Source organism: Aplidium turbinatum, chromosome 3 (assembly GCF_918807975.1).
Source record: "Aplidium turbinatum chromosome 3, kaAplTurb1.1, whole genome shotgun sequence".
In the NCBI taxonomy this organism is placed as follows: domain Eukaryota; kingdom Metazoa; phylum Chordata; class Ascidiacea; order Aplousobranchia; family Polyclinidae; genus Aplidium; species Aplidium turbinatum.
This window is the reverse complement of record NC_137474.1, coordinates 39698039-39721754: the sequence shown is the minus strand read 5'-3', so window position 1 is coordinate 39721754 and position 23716 is coordinate 39698039. Positions and strand designations below refer to the sequence as shown.

Below are 23716 nucleotides of genomic sequence, written 5' to 3'. Positions count from 1 at the left end.
ACCAAAACCCGTTTGTGTTAAGCTGCCGTGCAGTCAATGCAGAGTTAGTCTCGTGTGTTTTGGAGTTCACATGGTTGGTTGTGGGAATCTATCCTCGGATTGAGAAAGCTTAATCCTTGCAGTTTTTCACCGTACTGGCGTACTTGCAGGTGACTTTGAACCACTGACAAAGTAGGTCTGGTCACCTGGATTGACCGAATGAAATTTCAATGATTGAAGTGTACGCTTTGTATTATTTCATCCGCTAAGTGCCGCTGAATGAAGAGCTGTCTATAAAAGCCGGTGCTCCAGCGCACACACTTGGGCCTAACGGACAAACTCCTGATCGACATTTTCAGGTTCTGTCTTCAGAAAAGCAACTGAAAAGTTCGAGCTGTGCTTCGTTTGAGCCTAAAGATCTATTTTACCACTTCCAGGTTGTTGATGTGAAAAGTACATTTAAACACTTCATACGGTTACGTAATGAGAATGTCTGCACGACCCTCGTAAAAACGTCGGTTCGACACCGCTCCAGAGCACGTGGCTGTGTCGCAGTAAAACAATTAAAATGGCATGCCAAAACAAGTGGGAGCAACTGAGTCGATAACTACATATCCTTTCGCTGCTTCCAGTTACTTGACGTATTGCATCTGTAACTCGCAGTAGCCTAAACTGTATGTTGTCGCAATGGAAGAATAACAAAGCATGATTATTAATATTCGAATTGGTTGCAGTGTTACTGGTAAGCACCACACCTCAAGACAAAGCAAAAGCTTAAAATACGGTGATGAAGCTTACACTTGTGGGCCGATTCTTTATATCAAGCATCGAAACTAACTGGATTTGAGAACCGGAAGAATGTTTCTCATAGCCATGACATGGTCTTGAAATTAAACTAACCGTTTATCTCTTGGATATAGTTCGGCCTGTTTTCTATTATTTCATTTTATTTGCAAAATAAAGCACACAAACTGAAATAAAAACTGCAACACGCACTTTCTTGTTCAATTGATCTTTCAACTTGGTAAAAAAAACAAGAAACTGTAGTTGACATGGATGAGATTCAACCACCAGGACATCTCCTTTGCAAATTCAAAAACATTTATTCAACACGAACTCAGAACATGGAATTAAAAAAGAAAACTCACTTTACATTGCTGCAAATACGAATTAATCTGTCAGTATTAATTGCATTGAACAGTGATAGAGCTTACTGCATTTAATATACGATTAAGAACTTTTGTTTATTCAAGTAGAAGTATTTTAAGTTTCAATCCTCAAAAAGCAAATATCAAATAAATGCAAAACCAACAACAAAAAGATTTAAAATCTGCTTTGTAGTTGTTGAACTTCAAATGTTTCCACAGACATAGACTACAGTATAATGTTAATGCACTGAAAAACCGCCCCGATTTGGTGCAATGTTTATCATACATATTACATTGGTCTTTTGATGAGTCCTTCACAAGGCTAATATAGCCTACTTCAAATCTTTTTTCAGAGCATCTCAGGCTCGATGTTTTCAAGCATCAAAAGTGGGATAGGCTTTATTCACACCCATAAAATCTTCACATTTTATTCGTTGATGTAGGCTATAGTAGCCTATATGTTTGTGTTATCTGGTTGTAGGCGCAGCCAAGAGATATCAAAGTCCCAATTCTAAAAATTATCGATTCAAAATAAGTTTAATAGTTTGTTCGAAAACGGACTGGCTACGCCTCTAAACCGATATTGACTAATGTAGTATTAATCCTCAGCCAGTTTTTGCTGGGACTGCTTCATAGAATCTTTTCAAAAGCCGTGCCTCCCAGAAAACAGCCATACTCATAGCCTACATACCTGATACAGATAAAATATCCACACAGATGAAAAACTGCAGTAACGAAAAATTACAAACACCAATACTAGCTTTTTTTTTAGAAAAATGGCGCATAACAGCACAGCATAAATAATAAATATTCTTCAACAAAACAGCTACAAAATTGAACATTAATAGCAATAAGCCGGCTTAAAGACACGCCTTGTAAGTCCAAAGCTATGCACTGTTAAAAAAAAACTTTACCACAAATCACATCCATTTGCCATGGTTTAAATTTTTCTATTTTAGTTCAATTTATTTTTTTCGCAATGATACGTTTGACTTGCAACTACAGTAAGATGTAATGAAGATGCTCAACTGTCGGCTCGGGTTCGATTCTCATACGAATCAGCTGACACTCTCTGTACCCAGCAGTTCGATCAATATTTATTTTAACTGGTCAGTGGTCATCTCACCACAATATTTCGCCAGCAAAGTCACCTCTACAAAGTAATGTGTGGCTGGATGGTCAATATATTCAAAACATGGCATGCACGTTTTCAGACAGAAACTCAGTGTTTTCTTGCGATTAATATTTCAGGTCATGCGGCAGGCTTTCCAGATTCAGTTTTGTTTCAAATCATTGTGTTTGTTGGCTCAAAAGTTCCAAGAAAGTGTGGCCAGGATTCAGTTGAAAGATACGATCGTAAAAACGTCCGTAAACGTTCAACCAACGTGAAAAAGACGAATCGTGCGAGCTGGCAAACGTAGCGTCTCTTGGGTCATGGTTAGTAAAGTTGGCATCCTGCGATTAAAAGAAACAGATTAACGCATATCCGAATTAGACTACTCTATCTACAATTCTACATATACACTTTCAACAAGTAGTTACAGACATCTAGACTGACAACTTTAATGCCTGTTTTCTAATGTGACAGCCATGTTTAGGAAGCCACTGCACCACTCCAGATTCCCGTATTTCGCTATTTACGTAAAGTTGGCTTTCAGTTGCTTGTGAATATAAGTGGAATATAAGTACAACGTTAGATATCTTGGGGTGACACTGGACAGATCGCTCACATACCGCCACCATTTGGTGTCACTGCGCAAGAAACTCACATCCCGCGCTGCGCTACTCAAGCGCCTGGCAGGCTCTAGCTGGGGGGCGAGGGCTGACACTTTGCGTATAGCAGCCTTAGCCCTTGTCTACTCTTCAGCAGAGTACTGTGCATCTGTTTGGTGCCGCAGTGCTCACTGCCATAACATCGACACTGCCATAAACAGCGCCCTGCGCACAGTGACCGGATTCCTGCGTCCCACACCATTGGACAATCTCCCCATTCTCGCTGGCATCCAACCTGCTGAGCTTCGTCGCGAAGAAGCCACTCTGTCCCTCGGTCGACGGGCACTGGAGCCTAACCACCTTCTCCACCACAAGATCTCTGCTCTCCCAAACGAGCACCCCCGTCGACTGAAATCAAGACACCCATTCGTGCCAGCCGCTCAACTTCTTAACAACGAAGCTGATGTACAAGACATCTCTGTGGCTGCTTGGGCGGACCATAAATGGAGTTCTGAATGGAAGTCAACCGCCACTAGACTCTACTCGTTCATCCCCGACACACGCCCCATCGGTCTAACACTAACAAGACAGGCATGGGTGCGCCTCAACCGTCTCCGTACGGGTGTCGGGCTTTTCCGCTCAACCATGCACCAATGGGGAATGGCCTCTTCCTCCTCCTGTGAATGTGGTGCCGAGGAACAGACCGCAGACCACATCATCAATGACTGCTCCATCTTCAAGCCACCTAACGGAGTGGAAGGTCTGCGTGTCATGGATGATGAAACCAAAGACTGGCTGCTCTCTAGTAGCCTTCAAGTGTAGTCCGCGTACATCGTGAATCTGGGGTGGTAAAAGGATAGACCCTCGGCCCCAGACGCTCACACGACGACGACGATAAGTGGAACATTGACTATAGACTTTAAAGTCAAACAAACGCACACTGTACTTACATTCATTTATGTTCAGCTAGCCCACCATTCGGTGAATGAAAGTAGGGCAAAAGAAAATAAGGTTCTTATTACACTATTAAAAGTACCACTAGCCAATTCTTTTTCTCGTTCACTTATTCTACAGCAACTGAAAGCACAAGGCACAACTACCCTATTAAAGACACGGTTGTTATGAATGACTTGGTTGGGTGCCGAACTAGGGTCGAGTGGTTGGAAATCAAGCGCATACCCACTCAGTCATCATCAGCTGACCGAACATGATTAAATGAACATACCATTGTTGCTGCAGCTATATTTTCTGCTGTTGCTGCTGCTGCAGATAGCTGTTTAATTTCGCCGAGTTGTCGCATTCGTTGATGCTGGAAACCGACATTGAATTGGTGGATGACATTCCAGGGGATAGGAATTCCCCTTGATCGCTCATCTGTGAATTTGCCACAAGATTGTTAGCGCCAGATAGCAATTTATAACTCCTCAATTTTCATGCTCGAGCGTTTTCATGCTAATTAATGCGTGATTATAATTCAAGAGCCACATCTTTTTACCATCCTAAGTTAAAACCAGGGCCTCCGAGAGAAATCAGCACTGGTCGGGAAACAATACGAAAAATGGGCCCCATAATATTTTTTAGCAAATATACAACTAATTTGTATCTTGCGTTGCATGTTCGTGTTAAGCTGAAATTAGCCTACTTTCTTCAGCATGAAAAGAACTTCCTTCAATGTAAAAATCAACAATAATCACTGGATTACACTTGCAGCAAAAATGCCATTGAGGCAAACTATTTTGTCTAGAAAGCTTTGTAAACCACAATACAGGCAACGAAAATAGTTCAACCAAGCTTTTAATTCAGGAGTGTTCAAACTTTTTCCCACACGGAGTTGGCCCGTCGGCTGGACTTTGGACATCCCTGATTTAATTCAATCCTTTCTGGACTTTTTCCAATGCAAAGTTACGGATCACAGCATCAAATAAAAAAATTTTGCGACGTCTGAATTGATGCACAACATGTATAGTTAGGCTTTTCAATCCGTTTCGAGTCGTAGGCCTACTGGAGCGCAAACAATTCTTTACAAATTTCAGTAATTGCTAAAACCACGTTCTCAAAGCGCAACCGTTGGAGGTAGCTACCGGAACACAAAAAAAATCATAACAAAACTATTTGGAAAAACCTTTCGAAATTTGCAATTAATAATTCCTTGTGTAGAGATTATGGGGTGATTCGTTCTGGTTTGCAGCTGAATTTTGCTGTGTGGCTTTCTGTCAAAAGGACCAACTCATCCAAAATGTCTTGAAAAATGTCATTGTTGCAGCCTACAAATGGTTTAAATTTGTTCCACATGCCCGCAACTGCACAACAGACATACGATGAAATTTTCATGGAACTTCAAACTCATCGACGATATGTTTGAGTTTGTTGATACATTTGTCAATTCCAACAACTATCGAATCCTTTACAATGTACGGTAGAATACATTTCCTTCGAATGATTCAGCTAGTTAAGTGGAGTTATAAAAGCGTTCTGTCATCAGGAAAAGAAAATTATTTTCTTTTAAATTTATAATTGCCACTGCAACTTTAGCTTGCGAGTAGTAGCCTACTCTTCTCAGCTTTCTCTTATATAGATTACATCTTCCTTTAATGTCATTAAATTCATCAGTGAATCTTGTTTAGGACCGTAATCCACATAATGCAAAGCAGTCACAAATTTAAAACTGCTAGTTGTAGGCTACTTTAGCATTGACTCAGCTTCCGATCAAGCTCTTGTTGGTTCCAACTTGATGCATTTAAGAAACGTCTTTAGAGCTTCAATTGCAAAAGGGTAATGTAAAGCATTGGGTTTGACTGCACCACGCCTTGATTACCCTCTCGAAGTCAATTTTCTTTGCAAGATGATAGGACAGCTTTCTTTAGATTTTTCAGAAGTTTTTCTCTGACTGGGCTATAACTTTAAAGATGCCACAATCTTACAGATAATCAATTAGTCCAAAAATGATAAGACATTTGAACAACGCTGTCTGTAGGCAACATTATGAATTCCAACTAGATTTAGCCAAACAATAACATCCATAAACAAAAAACTCAAATAAAGAAAAAACTCACTATACCTTCCAAAATCACATCATGAAAAGCATGATCACCAAAAGGCTACTTGACCAAACGATAACAGAAGATCTTTTAACTATGACAAAATTACATCCAATTGCAGCAATAATAAAATCAAAAGTTTTAAAACTGTTCGGCCACACAAAAAGATCACAATTCGGAATCAGCAAAGTTTGCACAGAAGGAAAAGTAGAAGAAAAAAGAAAACGTGGCAGACAACCAAAACGATGGCAAGACAACATCCAATCGTGGACCGGACTCAACTTGGCGACAATGGGAGAACTGGCTCAAAATCGCCACTCTTGGAAGCAAATAACTCATGATGATGCGCAATCTGCTGCAGGCGGAGATGATGACTGATGATGATCCATAAACAAAAAATATACAGGATTTACTTTCTTTAATCGTGCTTGGACTGATACCTTTAACTTTCCCAGATAACTTATGTTGGATACAACATCCTATGTCTGGCCAACGCAGATTTTGAAGTTAAGGTTCAGGTGTCAAGCAAAAATAGTTCCCGCTTAGCTAAAACAGCACCAGTTTTCAAGTTGAAACTATCAATACAATCGGAACCGTTCAGTGATACAGAAATCATTTCAGCTTCAGATTTTACGTCTTGAAGCTGTTCAACGTCGCCTACCTTAACACGAAAATAATTTGTTCTTGATGAGAAGCATCGAGAGTGACATTTACAATGATTGAGAAATACTTAGAACTACGCACTTCATTTAAGAATTTGTTGATTATTTAGTTGGTACATTTTTACTTTAGTACTAAAAATGGGCCCCCCTCAAAAGTGCAAAAACAAAAAACTACTCGTTTTTCCTTTACAATGTTTTGCTAGGGGGGAAACTGGCCCGACTTCCCCCCCCTCTCGGAGCCACTGGTTAAAACTGATGGTGAAAAAGTGCCAACCTTGTTTTTCTTTGTTGGTTGCGGGAACCTTTATACTCGTACTGACAAAGCCTCTTAGAAAGCATAATCCGGGTAGTTTCGCATACTCATAAAGGCTTTAAACCCCAGACACAGGCCCTAGTATCGAGATTGACATAATGAAGTTTTATCTTTAGTATGGCAAGCTCTCCTTGAAGTGCGTTGCTCAAGCGCACACCTCCAGAGTCTAACCAACATTTCTTGATTTTACGTTTCTTCGTGCACAAGTCGGGCTCTAACAGATTGCGTAATCAATGGTTTTGAGTTGAGGATAACAGGTTTCATTTTAAGATAAGAATAGCCATATGAACGACGCAAACACAAAAAAGAACAGTCGTTATTACAACGTTAGGTGTTACGATACAGCAGCATAAAAGAAATCATGAAAACAGTTTAGCGTTCTCTTTGGAGTTCTCTTAGCCGATACTCCCAAATTGATAATCAAAGAATATTAAAGGCAAAAGGTTAGTCGCAATGGTTGCAGCTTACAGGTCACCATGAGATGCTGAGGTCCTAGTTTGTTTAATTTGTTTGTGGTAACTAACTTAAATTAACTAACTAACTTATGTTGTTGTTCTCTGTTTTACTGTACAGTGAGTAGTCAGGTAGTGCTGACGCTAGGAAGATTGCTCCTTCTCAACAGCGCATATTCTTGGCGACAGTTAGTTTAATTGTTTTCTTTCCACAACAGTAAGGATTCAATTGACTGACAAAAGCAGCGGTTGAGAACTATATGGTATGAATTAGTGGTGCGATACTGATGTGCCCAGCCTCATGGGCAAAACACGTGTCTATCGTTGTCAATTCTTGCTACACTCGACTGCCGAGTAACTAATTATTTAACTTAAATTTGTCTGAGCTGATAACTCTAAAAAGCAGAACTACAAGTTATACTGCAAAAGCCACTATCGTTAGCAAATCGATTTTTTACATTAATTCAACGTCTTCAGACGGTAAATCAATGTAGAAACGGAACAGGATACGCATACAAAGTTAGTTCTTTCTACTAACCATGGCAGATTGTGCATAATCCGCATAGTGTTGGTTTCCCATGTCTTTTCCAATGCTGTTGTTGTTGGCCGCCTGCAAGTACAAGTAAGCGATTAAACAAAAATAAACCACAGTTGAAAGTAACCATGATTTCAGGTGATATTTTTAGCCACAATTTCTTGTTTATTTCTGGGTGTTGGTCTGTAACTCGAAATTGTTAATCTACCGCAAAATTGATGTCTTTTAACTAAGTTTTAATCGCCGTACAAACGATTTGCTTCTAGCAACCGCAGCAGCTTAGACCTTCTGAAACAATCCAAGTATTATAGATAGCAAGTGGATACAATCCAGAGATTCCCTTAACAAAATATAAAGCTTTGCATCAAGTTCTGTTTGATGACAAGCCAATAGAAACATTCCACTCAGGGCCGTTGAGTAAAAGAAACAACTTCATTTGCCTATCCAATCCACAATACTGTAGTATACACAATATGTTTACATCACGACAATATACAAATCACCAAGATTGAAAAACGCATAAGTGCCTCAGTGATGAACAACTCAAACTGACAGGAGCAGCGAAATATCATTTGTTCATCCAATCAGCTGCTTCAAGCTAGTCATTTTACAGGGTATGAGAGGTTATTTTTGGCCCTAATAATGAGATCTCAGGTTCCCCACAGCAGTATGACAACCTCTCAAGTAAGGAGAAAAACCTAGTCAATTAATCGAGGGGAAGATGCATAGTTTCCACCAAAAAGCAGAGATCGTTTCTAAAATAAGATGAATAGGATACCAACCCACTGGTATGGTAAAAGAAAATACAATGTTTTCTCTAAGTTACCAGGGCTCACAGAAAGGTTTGAACCTATAAACCAATCCCCGGGCAGGGTCGAACACCGCCCCCTGGTATCCCCCTGTCAAAGCCACTCCGCATTCCATATCAGTTCAACTTTGACAAAACACAAGTTATCATTATAAGGAATGCAATGGCCAAATCTTGATCAGTAAGAAATTGCACACAGCAAGGACAATCGCCAGGTGAAAATTATTCGATGGAGATACAAACACTTAACAGGGTTTGCACAATGCACAGTGGCGCTGACAGGATGTTCAGGGGTACTTTTGCAGCGAGGCATGGGCTGATTTTATGGACTCCGAACATTTACAAGGAACCGGGATATTGAAGAAGCGACCTTGTATTTTTCAGATATACAGTAGATCATTTGCATTTAGTCCATTTTTTGAAGAAAACTTTGTTTTGGGGAACAAAAAACGCCAAAACAATATGTTTGCTCGATGTTTGACTAGCTAGTGCTTTCTCGGTTGTTTTTTTAGTCAAGGTTTTGTTTTCATAACGATGCTTGATTTGGGGCCCAGGGATCTCATTGAAACCGGTCCCAAATTTTCTTCTCAACGGGCTTGCACTTGTAGACACAACAAGAATTATGCACCAATTCTTACCATAAACTGCTGATTTATACTCTGACTTGGATGACTGATTTGTTGTTGTTGTTGTTGTTGGTTAAACTGACAGCTTGGCATAAACGCTGTGAAAAACACAAAACATTCCTTGGTATTACAATATCAGATGCAACTCATGAAAGCACAGTTGGAACCTTCGGTGCCTTTTAAAAGCTTAACGACAGAATCGGTATAATAATGGAAAAGTTCATAGCCTACATCTAACAAGCTATGAATTATGTATTAGTCAGTCCTAACGATAGTCAGACCCATGATTACAGTGTAGTATTCAAATATTTTAAGTGCGATATTTTCTTGTTGCATTTTATGCTTTGTACTCCCTGTAAGACATTTCCAGCTACAGCGCACTATTTATACACATGCAAAAGTGGTTTGCCAAACTAGGTAGTGCTGGAACTCAAGCCAGATACCTCTATTTGACACAGTCGTGGACCTCCGAAGTTGTCTAGCAACTTTGAAGACAAACTCGAACATTAATAAGTGCGTATTTGCAGAATTACTTACCTTTAACTTTATCAGCTGCAAGCTTAGGCATACCAGCTTCAGGGATTTGTCCTGTAGCAATGGCCATGGCGTGAGAAGGGTTGTCGTTCAAGTAATCCTGAACTCTTGAGAGTGGATCGGTGGTCTAAAATAACCAAGATTGAGTAACGTCAAAATTTATAAATCTATAGCATTTAATTGTTATTCAAGATTGAGTTCAAGCAAATTGTCACACCGAATCGATAAGCTGTGTTTGGCGACTGAATTCGGTCGCAATGTAAGTCCATGGTGGATACTCAAAAGTGTTCCAATTGAAACGAAATTCTTCATGAAGAAATTTAATACGCAAAGACGTAAAGACAAAGAATATGGTATCGAAATGAAATATTCCGATTTGTAAAAATAGTTTGTGCTGAACATTCGCAAGTCTGAGTAATTGACAGATGTTTGAAAAGTTTTGCTTTTCGAGGTGAGCACGAAAAGGAATTGTTGGTTGGTTTGGTCAGTTTTTGAATCTTTATCCTTATTCTGGCAAAGCCTTGATAGGTTATTCAGCTGGCAATTTTGCATACTTGTAGAGGCTTTTGACGCAGGCCCAGTTACCGAAATTGACAGAGTGAAGTTTCCGATTGTTGAAGTCTTGTTGCCGGGGAAATATTCCATCCATTAGCTGCCGCTGAATGGAGAGCAGTCCTTAACGTGCGTTGCTCAAGCGCACACCCCGAGAGTCGAACCAGCGCCGCTTGATCTCTTTGAAATGAAACCGAGACAAAGATTGTGCGACGCAACGAAATAAAGTTCGGAGTATCATGTTTTCAATTAGTTGTGATAAATACTGTATTGCAAAGATATGGTTCTCAACAATGAAATGCCACATCGCTTTTGATATTATTACACTTTATGATCAAGTCCACATTGTTATAGTTAAGCTCCCAATGTTTTTCATGTAGCCGAAGGTTTTACCTTCAACATACATTAACAGAATAATACCAAGGTAAAATCCATTCATTTAATATGCGATCATGAAAATAAGAATGACGTATCTCATTACATCCGGGTTAGATTTGTAAGGTCAAAGTTTATATTCCATGTTATTGGCCTACATGACATCCAATTCGTGACATCAACAGTACATTAGGAGGCTTTTGTCAACCTTTAGTAGTGTGTTGTACTTGAACCTCATTGATTTCTATGGGTGGGTATCATTGGCACACAAACGCACACACTTCAACACTTCATGCACCAAGTTTGATCACACATAAGGCGAATGGAAATCAACTTCTGAGCAAGTATGATAGAACATAGCAAAGGTACATTGTCGTGCCCCAGTAGAGTATGTCCGAGGACGATTGAAGACTGTTATTGTTTCCAAAAGGACACTATTGTCAAGACACACTGCTGAGACGACACTCATTTTTAATCTTATTCTAGTAAATGCTCTTATCTTTACCAGAACTTTAATTTGTCTTAATGTTTACCTTCAATCCTCTATTGTTAACTATACTTAAGATTGGACCACTAGTATGAAATAACAAACGCAATCAGGGATGTAAAATATTTATTTCTCCAACCTGGTAATGAGCAGCAATTTGATTCAAATCAAATTGAATCCGATTGTCTTGACTGCCAACAAATTGAGGTTTGTCAAAACTGTCTGGCATTGACTGTGGTAAATTGGCACCCATGTTATATTGCGCATTAGGTCTGTTTCCACCACTTTGGCTCTGAAATTACAAAGATCAAATTATTTGTACATCGTGAAATATATTGCCACAATATTCCACTTAAAGGTTGATGGAGCTTGGTAGTAGCAAATATTGTCAGAGATTTGGTTAAATGATTGTGGTTTGGTTGAATTTTTATCCTTAGAATGAAAAAGCTTTTTTGAGAACATAATCCTGTCAGTGTCACACCTACATGTACAGTACTTGTAGAGGCTTGAAACCACTAACGCAGACCCATTCACCGAGTTTGACAGAGCGAAGTTTCTGCTTGTTGAAATGTTGTTATGTCCGCGTGAGAGTATTCCATTTCATTTCACACAAATAAAGACGTTCATTTACAAAGTATTGTAACACTGAATTTCATTGCACTAGTCTATTCAGTGCCTACAAAACTTACCGGTTGTCCAACATCGACCAGGGTGTCTATCGTCATAGCAGATAAGATGTCGGATGATTGCTGATGGTTGTTAGGATCATAGTTCTGCGCTGGCTGCATGATCCCGTTGAGATCTTGGTTCTGACTGAATCCACCAGGAAGAGTATTTTGTTCCGGAGGAGAATTGTTTGGTTTTTTAAAATGGAGATGGTGGGTCTCGTGACCTGCTTTTCCAGCTATGCTGGGGTAATTAAGGCTCTGTCCGTAGTTCGGGAATGCTTGCTGTTGGAGGGGCGTCTGTGTTTCAACTTTCGCCATCCTGGAATGCATTCCTTTTCCCATAGACGGAGGAGCCTGCTTCTGGTGCCGCACTTGTGGTGGTTGTATCCATTGACTGGTCTGGGGTTGCACAATATTCGAAGTGTGGGGGCGTTTCAGTGGGTTCATGTTGGGTGGAGGCTGATTATTTACTCCTTGTGTTGGGGGTGGACCCATAACTTCAGCTGGGGCATGATATAGTCTTGGGGGTTCTTCTTGTGAAAAATACCCTTCAGACTGATCAGACATTAAAGAAGGATTCATGCTTTGTTGGCTAATCTGAGTACTAGAGGACATCTGGCCACTGCTCTCAAACGATCCGGCCGGTGATACGGACGGCATTTGAAAATCAATCGGATTTTGAACATTTTGCTGCATGTGTGCCATCGGGTCAACTTCTTGAGAGATTGGAAGATCTGTTCCCATGGGATAAAATGTTGTTTCAGAATCATTCGTCAAGGGGCCTTGATTATCACAAATCTGATGACTTTTTATCAGTTCCTCCATTGCCCCAGCAGAAGCACACACACTTCCTTGGGCATATATATCAGCAGGTTGATTAGGCATATTCCCAACATAGATATCCAATCTTTGCATGGACTGCGCACCAAATAACGTTTTCCTGTCAATGGAATGGTCGATCCCATTGCTTGGTATCAACATGTCTTCAGATATGCGTTGTTTCTTGCAGGATGGCTCATTGTCAAAACCATCTACAAGCACATTGTTCTCTGGCCCTCCTCTGGTGCCGATAGGGTTCACCTCTCCGTACAATATAGCTTGACCAGTAAAGTCAAAGCGAAATGCATCGGTCCGCTTCTTCATGTGTTCTTCGCCTTCTTGGTTTCTGAAAATGACAAAAGTTGATGATTCGTTTTATCAGAAGACTAATTTTGAATATTATTTTTGTGATTTTATTTGATATTAACTTTTATATTATTCCTTCACCCAACGACATAATGCTCTCGCTCCGTTGTTAAAATCAACTGGATGACAATCAATATGACAAAGATTAAAAACTTGCAACTGCATTGTAACATGATTTTTGTCTCTTGTATGAAAGGCGCGTTTACTGTCGTGGACTGTATAATTACATGTGACTTGCTCAAGGTTGACGAGTGCTAGAAGGATTCGAACCTTAGACCCTTTGATCCCGAGCGCAACGTGTTACCAATGCACCACGTTCATGGTCAATAGTTTCAGGCGGTTTCATAATTCAAGTTTGTAAGACTTCAACTTTAGAGTTGTTTGATGGTTCAACAACATTCGCGTCGACTCTCTTGGCACTGGGAACCCTTGCGAGAACAAAAACGCAGAGAGCATGCATCTCTGGCATTGTTTTAATCAACTGTAATGTAATAGTAACAATATTTTCTACAAATACTACAAAAATACTTCTACAAATAAGTGTTTTTTTTTTTATTTCCTATGTTTATTGTTTTATTTACTTCGACAGTTTTCTTCAGATTTGATTTCGCAACATTGGATAAGTTTCATGATGAGTAGTTTCAATTGTCGCTAAAACATCCGGGCTACAACAAGATTTCGAATCTGCCTTTTCTTTTGTGACTTTTTGATACTTACAAGATTGGTCTTTGTGTTGCAATGATGCAATCTGGCTGGTTGTTTCTGTATACCAGTCTTGCCGAGGCTGTGACCCAGACCCACTTGTTGTCTTTATGCAAAAGTCGAAATACGGTCAGGCCGCTCTCTCCCAATCGCATCACTGAAAAGAAATGTTTTCATGTAGGCCAGTGAGAGAGTCGCGAAAAGTTTTGCTTTACTTAATTTGAGCTTGTTGTTTAATAATGTTAAAATTTTGATGTTATAAAATTAGCTGCAAATACATGGCATCTTTAATTTGCATTGTTTATCGCTGAGTTACCACGCACAAGAATTGTACAAAAACATGTCACATCGTTTTGTTTTTATCTTTAAAGGTAAATTTGTAAAGAGAAGAGTATGTTTGGCAAACTAGCACAGTTTAACAAGGCAAACCAAAAACCTTGGGTAAATTAAACATCTAACAGAAACAGGAAAAGGCAAGTAAGCCAATTACTACGAAACGCCAGCCTATGTATGTCACAACCAAACCGTCCCCGCTTACGTTTAGTGTGGGCATCAGCACAGTGCATCATATCGGCTGAATGAATAAACTCGTAGCCCGAACGTTGGCGGAGTTGAGCCTCAGTGTAACCCAGCACAATTCTTCCCCTGCACAAGCAACAAAAACAATTTGATACTTCGTCTTACAGCTTACGTTATACAGCACCTGTAGCCTTCAGTAAGGTACGCTTTCATATTGTATCATTGTTGAGATGATCCGTATTAAATACACGTAGACCATATATGCTTAACGTTTGCTGAAAAAAAGCGAACACCCAAATAATAGTCGCGCTACGTCACTGCAGTTCATACGTCACTACGTCACTGCAAATCCTAATTTCAGCCTGCAAACGAGATACCAGCTTGTACCAAATCTTGTGCCTGAAAGAGTTGTAACCAAACTTTCTTACATTCTAAGAGTCAACATAGCTTAAGCATTGAAGATCTTTCTACGAATTGAGATACTGTGCTATATTAAGTTACTACTTCAACTCATCATTAGAATATATCTAAAATTTCATGTGTATGGATCTTACTTAGCATCGATACCAAGCGGAGTGTAATCAAGTCTGTGTTTCGTCCGGAAAATGTAGTTCTTTGTCCGAATTTCAAGTATGGATGGAGATTGCAGTGGAGAGGCTAGCAGAAACAGCGCGGTTTCTGGAGGTATAAAACCTTTTGCGTCTACCTTATCTTTCCCTTCCAGTTTCCTCTTTTGTCCAGGAACCAAACGCAAGTGGCCGGTGAAATGCAAAGCCTAGAAAAGCGGCAAAACTCGTTTATTATTGAATACAAATGGGAAAAAAATCGTTTTTATTTTTTACTTTTTTATTAAGTTATGATAACTTCAACGCAACAACTAACAATAATTGTAACTTGCTTTGTTCAATTGATACATTTGACACAAGATAAAAAGAACATTTATGCTGTCAACCAAGCACCAGTGATCAACTAGTCATATAGCAGTGAAACGATGAGTATGGTGGTTATCTTTAACAACTCCATTTATTGCAGATTTAGAAACTTCAAAACTAAACAACACGGGCCCGCTTCATCAACAGTCATGCGTCATTAACCAATAAAATATCAGCGGCGATAGTCTCTGCAGGCCATGTGAGTGGATAATTGCAAAGCAGAGCGAATGCCCTTGTGGTTTGCAAAATCAGTCGTGTTGGTATGAAAGTTACAATTGCAGACCTGAGTTGTAGAACAACGCAGTTACACTTTGTGGAAACACACGTTGGTACTTGCATAGAAATCAAAGATTAAACGAAGTTGAAAAAACTTTAACTTGCTTTATCTCAAAAATCGTATTTTGGACTTCAGTAGTTCTTCAACTCAGGTCTTTAATTGCAATATATACATATACACATTCTCTTCAGACCACTGAAGAGATTTTCTTACCAAAAATCCAGATGAGTTATCAAGTAGGCACCGAAGTCGGCATATAAAAGATCGATGCAAACCTCCACTCTGAGAAAGCTCTGTAGAAAATACAAAATAGCCGTTTAGATTTGTAACCACAAGATAATGAGAAGACATTAAAGACAACTTTACAACAGCTAAAGCGCGAACTGCTGGGTTGATTTAACCATAGAAGAGATGCTGTTGTACAGAACTGCCTATGTGTTAAGTGAAGAAGATGGACAAAATATGTTTGGTAAGAACAATGATAGGCAAACATTGTTTGACAGGTTGCACTCTAGTATGGGCTATGAGCCCATCAAAGCTGTATTGATGAAAAACGAGCAAAAGACCGAATGAAAACACTAGAGTACTGAGGACGGGAAGTGTCTATGTATGAAATTTGCAGAAGAAATTGGGAAGATGTATGATTGGTTGGTTGGTTTTGTATCTTCATCCTCGGACTGACAAAGCCTTGATAGGTTATTCCTGGTAGTTTCGCATACTTTTACAGGCTTTTGACCCAGGGCCGGTTACCAAGATTGGCAAAGTTAAATTTTCCGATTGTTGAAGTCTTGCCGGATACGGATAATAGAAGAGTAGCGGAACTGCCAATAACCCGTAGATTAACTACCGGAAAGAGCAAACTGTGGAGACAAACATCTCCATAGATAGAAGAAGGTTGTTTTATGAAAGACGTCTCGTGGGATAAAGGGCCACTAGAGATGTCTTTACATAGCGGGTGGCATCGGATTGATGTATAATCGTCTAAATCTAATTTTCAGAAGCAAACAAAAGTAAAATTTACACGCGAGAAAATAAAGACTGCTTTCAAGCAAATAAATATTTCGCAAAGCATGGCAGATGGATATCAATGTGATTGTTTATTATTGTTTCTATGACATCTATTGAAAGTCAGATCGTGTTCACTTGTCAAACATTGCCAAAATCGAATTCTTGAATTTAATTTGAAAAGAAAACAAAATGAATTATGCATGAACCATATTTTTAAATGATGAACTTTCTTTTTACTGAAAGCAAACAATAGGTTTTTGTTCACCTCTGAACATATCGGGTGACCAGTTATACTTGGTGTACTCAGGCATTGTCGGAGGATCGCCTTCGTTAGGTGGAGGGTTCGGAGTTTGCTGGGTGGAGAGCTGCATGTGTCTCATAAAGATTTCCCTGTCATCTGCATGGATAAGGTCAAGCATGGAAAGATTCATCACATCACTCTGTGAACACAAGCAGTGTTTTACGAACAGAAGGGTTTATGTTGTGTAGCATGGTTACAGGCATGGTTATGCATGTTTGAAACTTTATACGGTTTTACAACCTTGCCCGTGTCAGTATACTGAATGCTGTAGTTAGTACTTTTGTTTTCACCATGGATATGCTAATAATAAATATGGCTAATTAAAACGGATACATCCACCAGCTGGTTGAAAGCACCGTTCACCTCTACCTACGGTGTAATAAATTGGGTGGGCCTAATTGCTGAAGGAAAGGCAGTCAAGAAAATGGAACTCCCACCCTACTCTCCTTTGAGCCGAAGACTTAGTATAATGAGCACCTCAACCTACAGATCTCAGCTTAACCACAAGCCGTGAAAACAGTTTTTAATCTGTGACAAAAATAATGTTATGTTCTTCTTTGCTACGTTTGAAGTGTTGTAACTTTTCTGCTATTTACTACAAGTAGAATCAAGTCTTCTCACACACGAAAGAAACGTTATTGTGGTATGGATTCAAACCGCCAACCTTCGAGTATCAACTTCAGCAGTTGCAACAGAGCCCAGCTTGCAGGCTAGAGTCTCACCTGTGGATAGCCTATGAAGTCTTGCACTGTTTCAGTAACAAAGAAAATGTTGAAGTCTTGGGTGACCACTATGATGAATCCATGCAAAGCCTGTACAATAATAAAAGACTGTCATATGAGCCCTCGTGCGTAGCTAATAGCCAAACTTAGTTACTGTCATCTCCCCCAGTCAAAATTCGTCTCGAAACAGTTTGATATCATCTCCTTAGTGAGCTACCCGTTCTAGCCAAGGTTTTGCAGTTGTTTATGTACACTCAGCATAAAATTTAAGCAAAAGTGTTTCTACAAACAAACTATTGTTCAACTCAAGTTTGCTACCTAGTATATCACACAGAGCATGGAGTGGCAGTAGTTCGTGAGTTCGACGATGTGAAGCATGCGAACGATATTTGCTTTGTAGACAGTCTGCTAAACGTTAATGAAATGTAATATTAATTACCGAAAGAGCAAGGTTGCTTTCGGCTTCCTTCAGGCAGGCAACCTGGGTTTGCTGATTGAGCCCTACCAGTTGTCCAAAGTCATTCTCAACTTCATTAAGTCCAGAAGTTTCGGCTGAAAAAAAAAAAACGAAATTTGTGAGTTAATGCTTTGAAATGTACACAGGCCTTGCATTAAGAATTATATGAGCACAACCATACTTTAAGAACGATTAATTAGAAGAATGCAATTTTGCAGATTTGAAAATGTTTAGACCTACCGTACCTAATAGTATAGACGACTAACGGAAGCAGCATTGCAACTGAACTTAATCTCTGGCCTAGACTTTCCATTCATACAAGTTGGAAAGTCAACCTTAGGAATGCCTTTATGCCTTCCATTTCACTCAGCATAAATCTTAACAAGTTGGTTTGACGTTTGGATTGGATTTATTTTCAAACACCAGAAAAAAGGTCTCTAGAAACCAACCAAACACCGATTTTGAAAATCAACAACAAAGCATTAAGGTATTTTCTACCAAGCAGATATAAATAATAAGTAACTTGATTAGATGACACAAATCTTGAGAGGCTTATTATGTTGCAACTTCCGCGTTGTGCTACAAAAGACTGTTATACGCAAATGGGATTACCTCTTTTAATGTCAGAGTAACCTTCGATATTGTTATCTGATCTAAAATGCATTTTCAAAATTTACAAAATTTCCCTAAATCATAAAGTTCGGTATGATGCTCATTGCTCAGCCCTATTGGTCTCAGATAACCCGATTGGTGACATCAAGTAGAATTTGCATTGCCGCGAGTGGCGTGACTCATCACTTTTCGCTCAACGCATGGCTTAACTTCAACTGACAGTTACAAATTGAAGTTGTCTAGCAGAGGTTGGCTCTTTGCAACGCTGTGATCAAAGCTGACCAAAGATATTAGCTTTTGATAACAATTTTTGACTGACTTCGGACAAGCCAAAATAATTTGCGACTCTATATCATTGCAAAGAGCAATGCAGCTAGATTCAAAACTCCCTAAACATTAACATTGCTAACCGATGTCGACTACGCAATTCTTTCTGATTCCCTCCCCCGACTTCTCAGTCCCAGCTAGAATACATGAATTGATGGTATTTGACCCTCATTTGGAAGCCAGGCAATTACACGTTTTCACCTTTTGCATGTCTCAAAAAAGCCTGCTCCAAAAAGAAGTATGTAGAACACTTCATAAACGCAAAATTTACTAAAGTTCATTCTTTTTCCACACGTTAAGAAGGTAAATTTCATAAGGTATATTGCTTGGACGTATTTAAACAGAAGACTAGAGCGATACAGCAATCTAGCAGAATTTGTGGATGCCACAGAAAAAACAAAAAACTTACAGCAGTCGCCAAATAACTCACAGTCGTACTTTAAACTCGTTGCAAAGTTTTCCCAGTCAGCAGTTGCTCTTTTGTGATTTAATTCAACGTCTGCAGACGTTAGTTTTTCATGCTGGCTGTACAGCTAGCTCTACTGCAAGTCAGAAACACACTTCAGTAGCAAGTTAAGGTGGAAATTTGAGAGGCGATTGAAAGTGGATCGGTCACGCATTGAGGACGATGATGAAGCTACCATCCAACATCAAGGGACATGGTTCGATACGAAATGTCTGAAGATAACCAAGCAGAAGACGGCCATGAAGCATTCGAATTCTCAACTCGAATGTTAACGCACAAATTAAATCATCACCAACTTAACTGAAGAAAGCAGTTCAGAACAGAACAGGGGCTATAGGAAAATCATTGCAGTTAGCCTCGAAAGGGATTTGCATAGAAAAGGGAAACTCTTTGCCCAACAGCCAGCAAGTGAAGGTGAATTAATTGATCTAAAACGTGCCCAGATTAAGGGCAAGTTAAACAGCAATCGTTGTTAAAATAGCCTAAGGGCATAAGCGCAGTCAAGCGTGTCAAAGTGCGTGCGAAGCAAACATTGACAGTGAACGTCTAAGCATCATCTACTGTACTATGCTTGAAAGTTTTCTCTTTTTTGTATCTTTTACATTAGAAAAGGATATTTTCTTCTTTTACTGAAGTTGTTTTACGTCAGCAATGCGGTAAGACGAAAGTTAGAGGTGATAGAAAATAACCCCAATGCCATTTCTTGACTTGCAGGTTAATTGTTAACATAAGACCGGTTACACTATGGTTATTCTCATTTGCCTTAACGAATGGCTACCGAAGTGTTATATCGTACAGTCCCTTCTCAAATCCAATCAAACTTATATTTTAAACTTTACTTAAAGCAAGATCAAGAATTTTTAAACTTAAGTGATTTTGTTGCGAATGTAAAGATTTCGTTTGCTAAAACAGACCATCCAGAAGAAGCCTACAGTGCTGCGAGCGAGATTTTCAAACTAATTGACCTAGCTACAACTGATGTTGCTGAAGTCAAGCAAGAAAGTTGAAGACGGATAGTCAATTAGTCATATCTTGCCAACAGCGGAGAAAGCATAAAGTAGAGTTATAAAAAAGTCCTAAAAGCCTATTTTTTTTCTATTGTAAATAAAAAAATTATACAAATGAACTGTTTTGGAAAACAAAAGCTTCAAGAAATTTACATAGAAATTTGAAGTTAGTTAATAATTTTCGCCTAATTATGGTTCTTATCACTTATTAGTGCTTCAATGAGCTGAGAACTTTCTTCATAAATAGTCTATTTATGCACACCATTCAGAAAAGAACAGTTCACTTATTCTTTCAGCTATTCATCATCATTACATTTGCAAATGAAACTAAATAAGCGTTCCAGTGTCAGCATAATAAAGATGAATCGATATTTCATCTGTTTCAAGTCATAATCCAGATAACAAAAGTAGCTCGTCTTACATCATTACAACGTGGCACAGAATTATTTTGCATAAAAGCGCAGCTAATCTTGGATCCAAGGTATGTAACTATGTATTGGTTTAAATGATAATGCGATTAATTCGTTTCAAAGTAGCCTAGGTCAATACTATGGGTTCCACTCATGGCGATCTATGGTTCCACTGCATTGGGTTTAAAAACTGTGTTAGCGCTCACCTACTTCAAATAGCAACATATCCTTAAAATATCTCGCCCTATCTCACATGAAGACCAATGAGTGTTCAGGTAAGATAAACGGCACCTAAACATGAAACATTGCTGATTACGGGATGGGAAACGGATAGACCTTGTCCAGTGACGGAGCTAGAAAGAAAATTTATGGGGGCAAAGACAACGGTTGGGGGCAAACATTTTAATATTTGAGAGAACGAGTTTGGAGTTTGGTTAAAAATATAGCCATTGAATGCAGCCAAGCACTTACGTAACGTCATTCTACATGTAATGCAATGTCATTAAAACGCTGTAATAACTTAAAAATCCATTTTGTTTTGGAGGAGAAAAATATTTTTTTTGGGGGCAGATTGCTCACCCAAGATTCCCGTTTCAACACCCCTGCTTTTAGCCAACAAGGCTCAAACGAAGGCCACACCGATGTGTTGTGTGTGTTATATATTACGATGATGGGGTGATATTATGGTGTCTGCTCTATGCCATACGGATATGCTTGCACACTGCTTTTCACATTTTTGCATAGCCAATTAAGCCGCATCAAAATTCAGCGGTTTCTGCAATCTTGAATCTTGATAAAGTATGCCATAAAATGTGCACCGGAGACGTTGAACGGGTGCTAGCTTGCAGTGCCAGAGCACCTTTTGTTGGCAGAACAGTTACGCCAACCTAGAAAGGAAAAGAATTGGTTTATTGACTAGATATGATCATATTCAAAATGAAGAACTGAAGAAGTGATGAAACCGCTTGGTGCCATTTAAAAGTAGCAAGCCACTTTTGTTCTCACTTCTATATAAACGGGAGCACATAAACTGCATCAGTAGCCCAAAGGTCAGAGACAATAGAAACTTCACAACTTCCTTCAGCAAATCAAGTTTCCTTCATGGATGAGTTGCAAGGTGAGCCCCAAAATACAAACACGACAAGAATTTCTTGCGGTTGAAAGTGAAGCAGTTGCTGCAAAATCAGGCTCAAATACGGTAAAAGGAGTTGGTCTTTCCTGTAGCTAATCGCTTAGCCTTTGGCAAATAGGACCAACTTCGCAATGATTTAATTGCGTCAGATTTACATTACACACCAGGCTGTAGGAAGCATCCTTGCAAACATACCAGGTCAGTGGCCGAAGGCTTTGGCCTTCGGCTCTAGTGCTGATAGGTCTGAGCCATGGTCTGAGATGGAATCCCTGTCGGGTCATACCGAAGACTTTAAAAACGGTACCGATTGTGTTCGTTCTTGTAAAACACAGTGAGAATAAGTCGGGTAATAGTGTGATGACATCGTAAACCTACTATAAAATTAAAAATGAGCCCTGCCGCTAAAGACCTTAGCAGGTGTAGAGGGGCAGTAAATAAAACCATAACATTATTATTATTATTGCATAACACAGTGAGAATTAGTTGGGTAATAATGTGGTGATATCATAATCTGATCCAAATTAAAAATGAGTTTTGTAATTAATATTTTTTCAAAGCAACCCTACATTATTCACAGGTTATGAGTGTAGTGTAGGCTAATTGGTAAAATGGGTCTTATTATGCAACATTTATAGGCACTTTATTCTTCTTTCAGGCTAAATTGACACTTTTTTCGATATTGGTGTTGGCGCTTTTTATAGCGTCCAGGACACGAAATGGTCAAAACTAACAATGAATCGAAAAAATGTTTGTGACGTGACAGCTACACATTTTCTCCGGTTGCATGACTGCTGCTTTTGACTGTAAATGTAGGTTTTATTCTAGGTGGATATATTACGTTGAAATTCCTTTTCATACAACAAAATTCACAGCGGTGGCCTGCGATTCTGCATCGTCATGAATTGAAGTATTTACACCACAGCTATAAATATCAGCTTAAGTACTGCAAAAAAATATGCAAAAAGGTAAAAATTGATGTACTGCAAACACTTACGTGACTTATGCAATGCAAAAACGCAAGAAACCGCGGAAAAAATGTAAATGCAATGTCTTGGGATGCAGAAATTAAACGAGTTAAAATGTTTACAGCTGGGGCAGACGAAGTGTGACAGAATAAAACCAAAAACTAATAACCCCAAGTTTTGCGCATAAATATTGCCTCCAAATTCCCTTTATTAAGATACTAATACCATCGAGATCTACTGTGAGTTTTAAGAATCTAAGCCTAAAATTAACTTTTTGTTTCGGTTTAATTTTCAACTGCCTAAGCAATATTGATGCTTGCAACTACAAAACGCGATATTCACCTATAAATAATGCAAAACTGTCTTGCGGGTAGAAAAAATAATAAAATGTCTGACAATGTTCCAAATGAGTCAGAGACAGTTGTGATCGACTTACTGGCTTTTCGTCTTGTTTACGTTTGAATGCGTTAAGTCGTTTCATAAACCAACCAACCGAACAAAAATATTTACACCATAAATATGCTGCAGAGTTCTTTGTCCTGCAAGATTTGGAGCAAAACAGCATTTTCGATAAAATAAAGTTTCTGTTGTGACTGTCCCTACAAATGATGTAGATTTAAGCCAGGGATGCGCACTGTGCAACTGTTTTCATTTGACTGTTTTCATTCGAATAGTTAGACCGCAAACAGCATCTTTATTTCACATGGGCGATGTATAAGTTGTCTATTAGAGGCTGGCATAAAATTAGTAGGACCTTGCTTTATTCCTTGGTGTGCAATTGTTTGTAACTGCTTAATGATAAAC

General features: G+C 39.1%; 1 protein-coding gene across 1 annotated transcript in view; it reads right to left on the bottom strand.

The window, feature by feature from the left end:
- Nucleotides 1–914: 914 nt before the first annotated feature.
- Nucleotides 915–23716, bottom strand: part of LOC145767160 (aryl hydrocarbon receptor-like) — a 42071-nt gene continuing 19269 nt past the window's right edge. Inside the window, exons 3-16 of the mRNA XM_082578927.1 lie at nucleotides 17976–18088; nucleotides 17537–17626; nucleotides 16779–16953; nucleotides 15719–15798; nucleotides 14851–15071; nucleotides 14316–14422; nucleotides 13793–13934; nucleotides 11912–13055; nucleotides 11362–11514; nucleotides 9812–9935; nucleotides 9287–9372; nucleotides 7844–7915; nucleotides 4066–4214; nucleotides 915–2582 (exon numbers count right to left, since the gene is read on the bottom strand). Coding sequence (XP_082435053.1) covers nucleotides 4080–4214; nucleotides 7844–7915; nucleotides 9287–9372; nucleotides 9812–9935; nucleotides 11362–11514; nucleotides 11912–13055; nucleotides 13793–13934; nucleotides 14316–14422; nucleotides 14851–15071; nucleotides 15719–15798; nucleotides 16779–16953; nucleotides 17537–17626; nucleotides 17976–18088 — 2642 coding nt within the window. The 3' untranslated portion in view covers nucleotides 915–2582; nucleotides 4066–4079. The remainder of the gene's footprint in view (nucleotides 2583–4065; nucleotides 4215–7843; nucleotides 7916–9286; nucleotides 9373–9811; nucleotides 9936–11361; nucleotides 11515–11911; nucleotides 13056–13792; nucleotides 13935–14315; nucleotides 14423–14850; nucleotides 15072–15718; nucleotides 15799–16778; nucleotides 16954–17536; nucleotides 17627–17975; nucleotides 18089–23716) is intronic.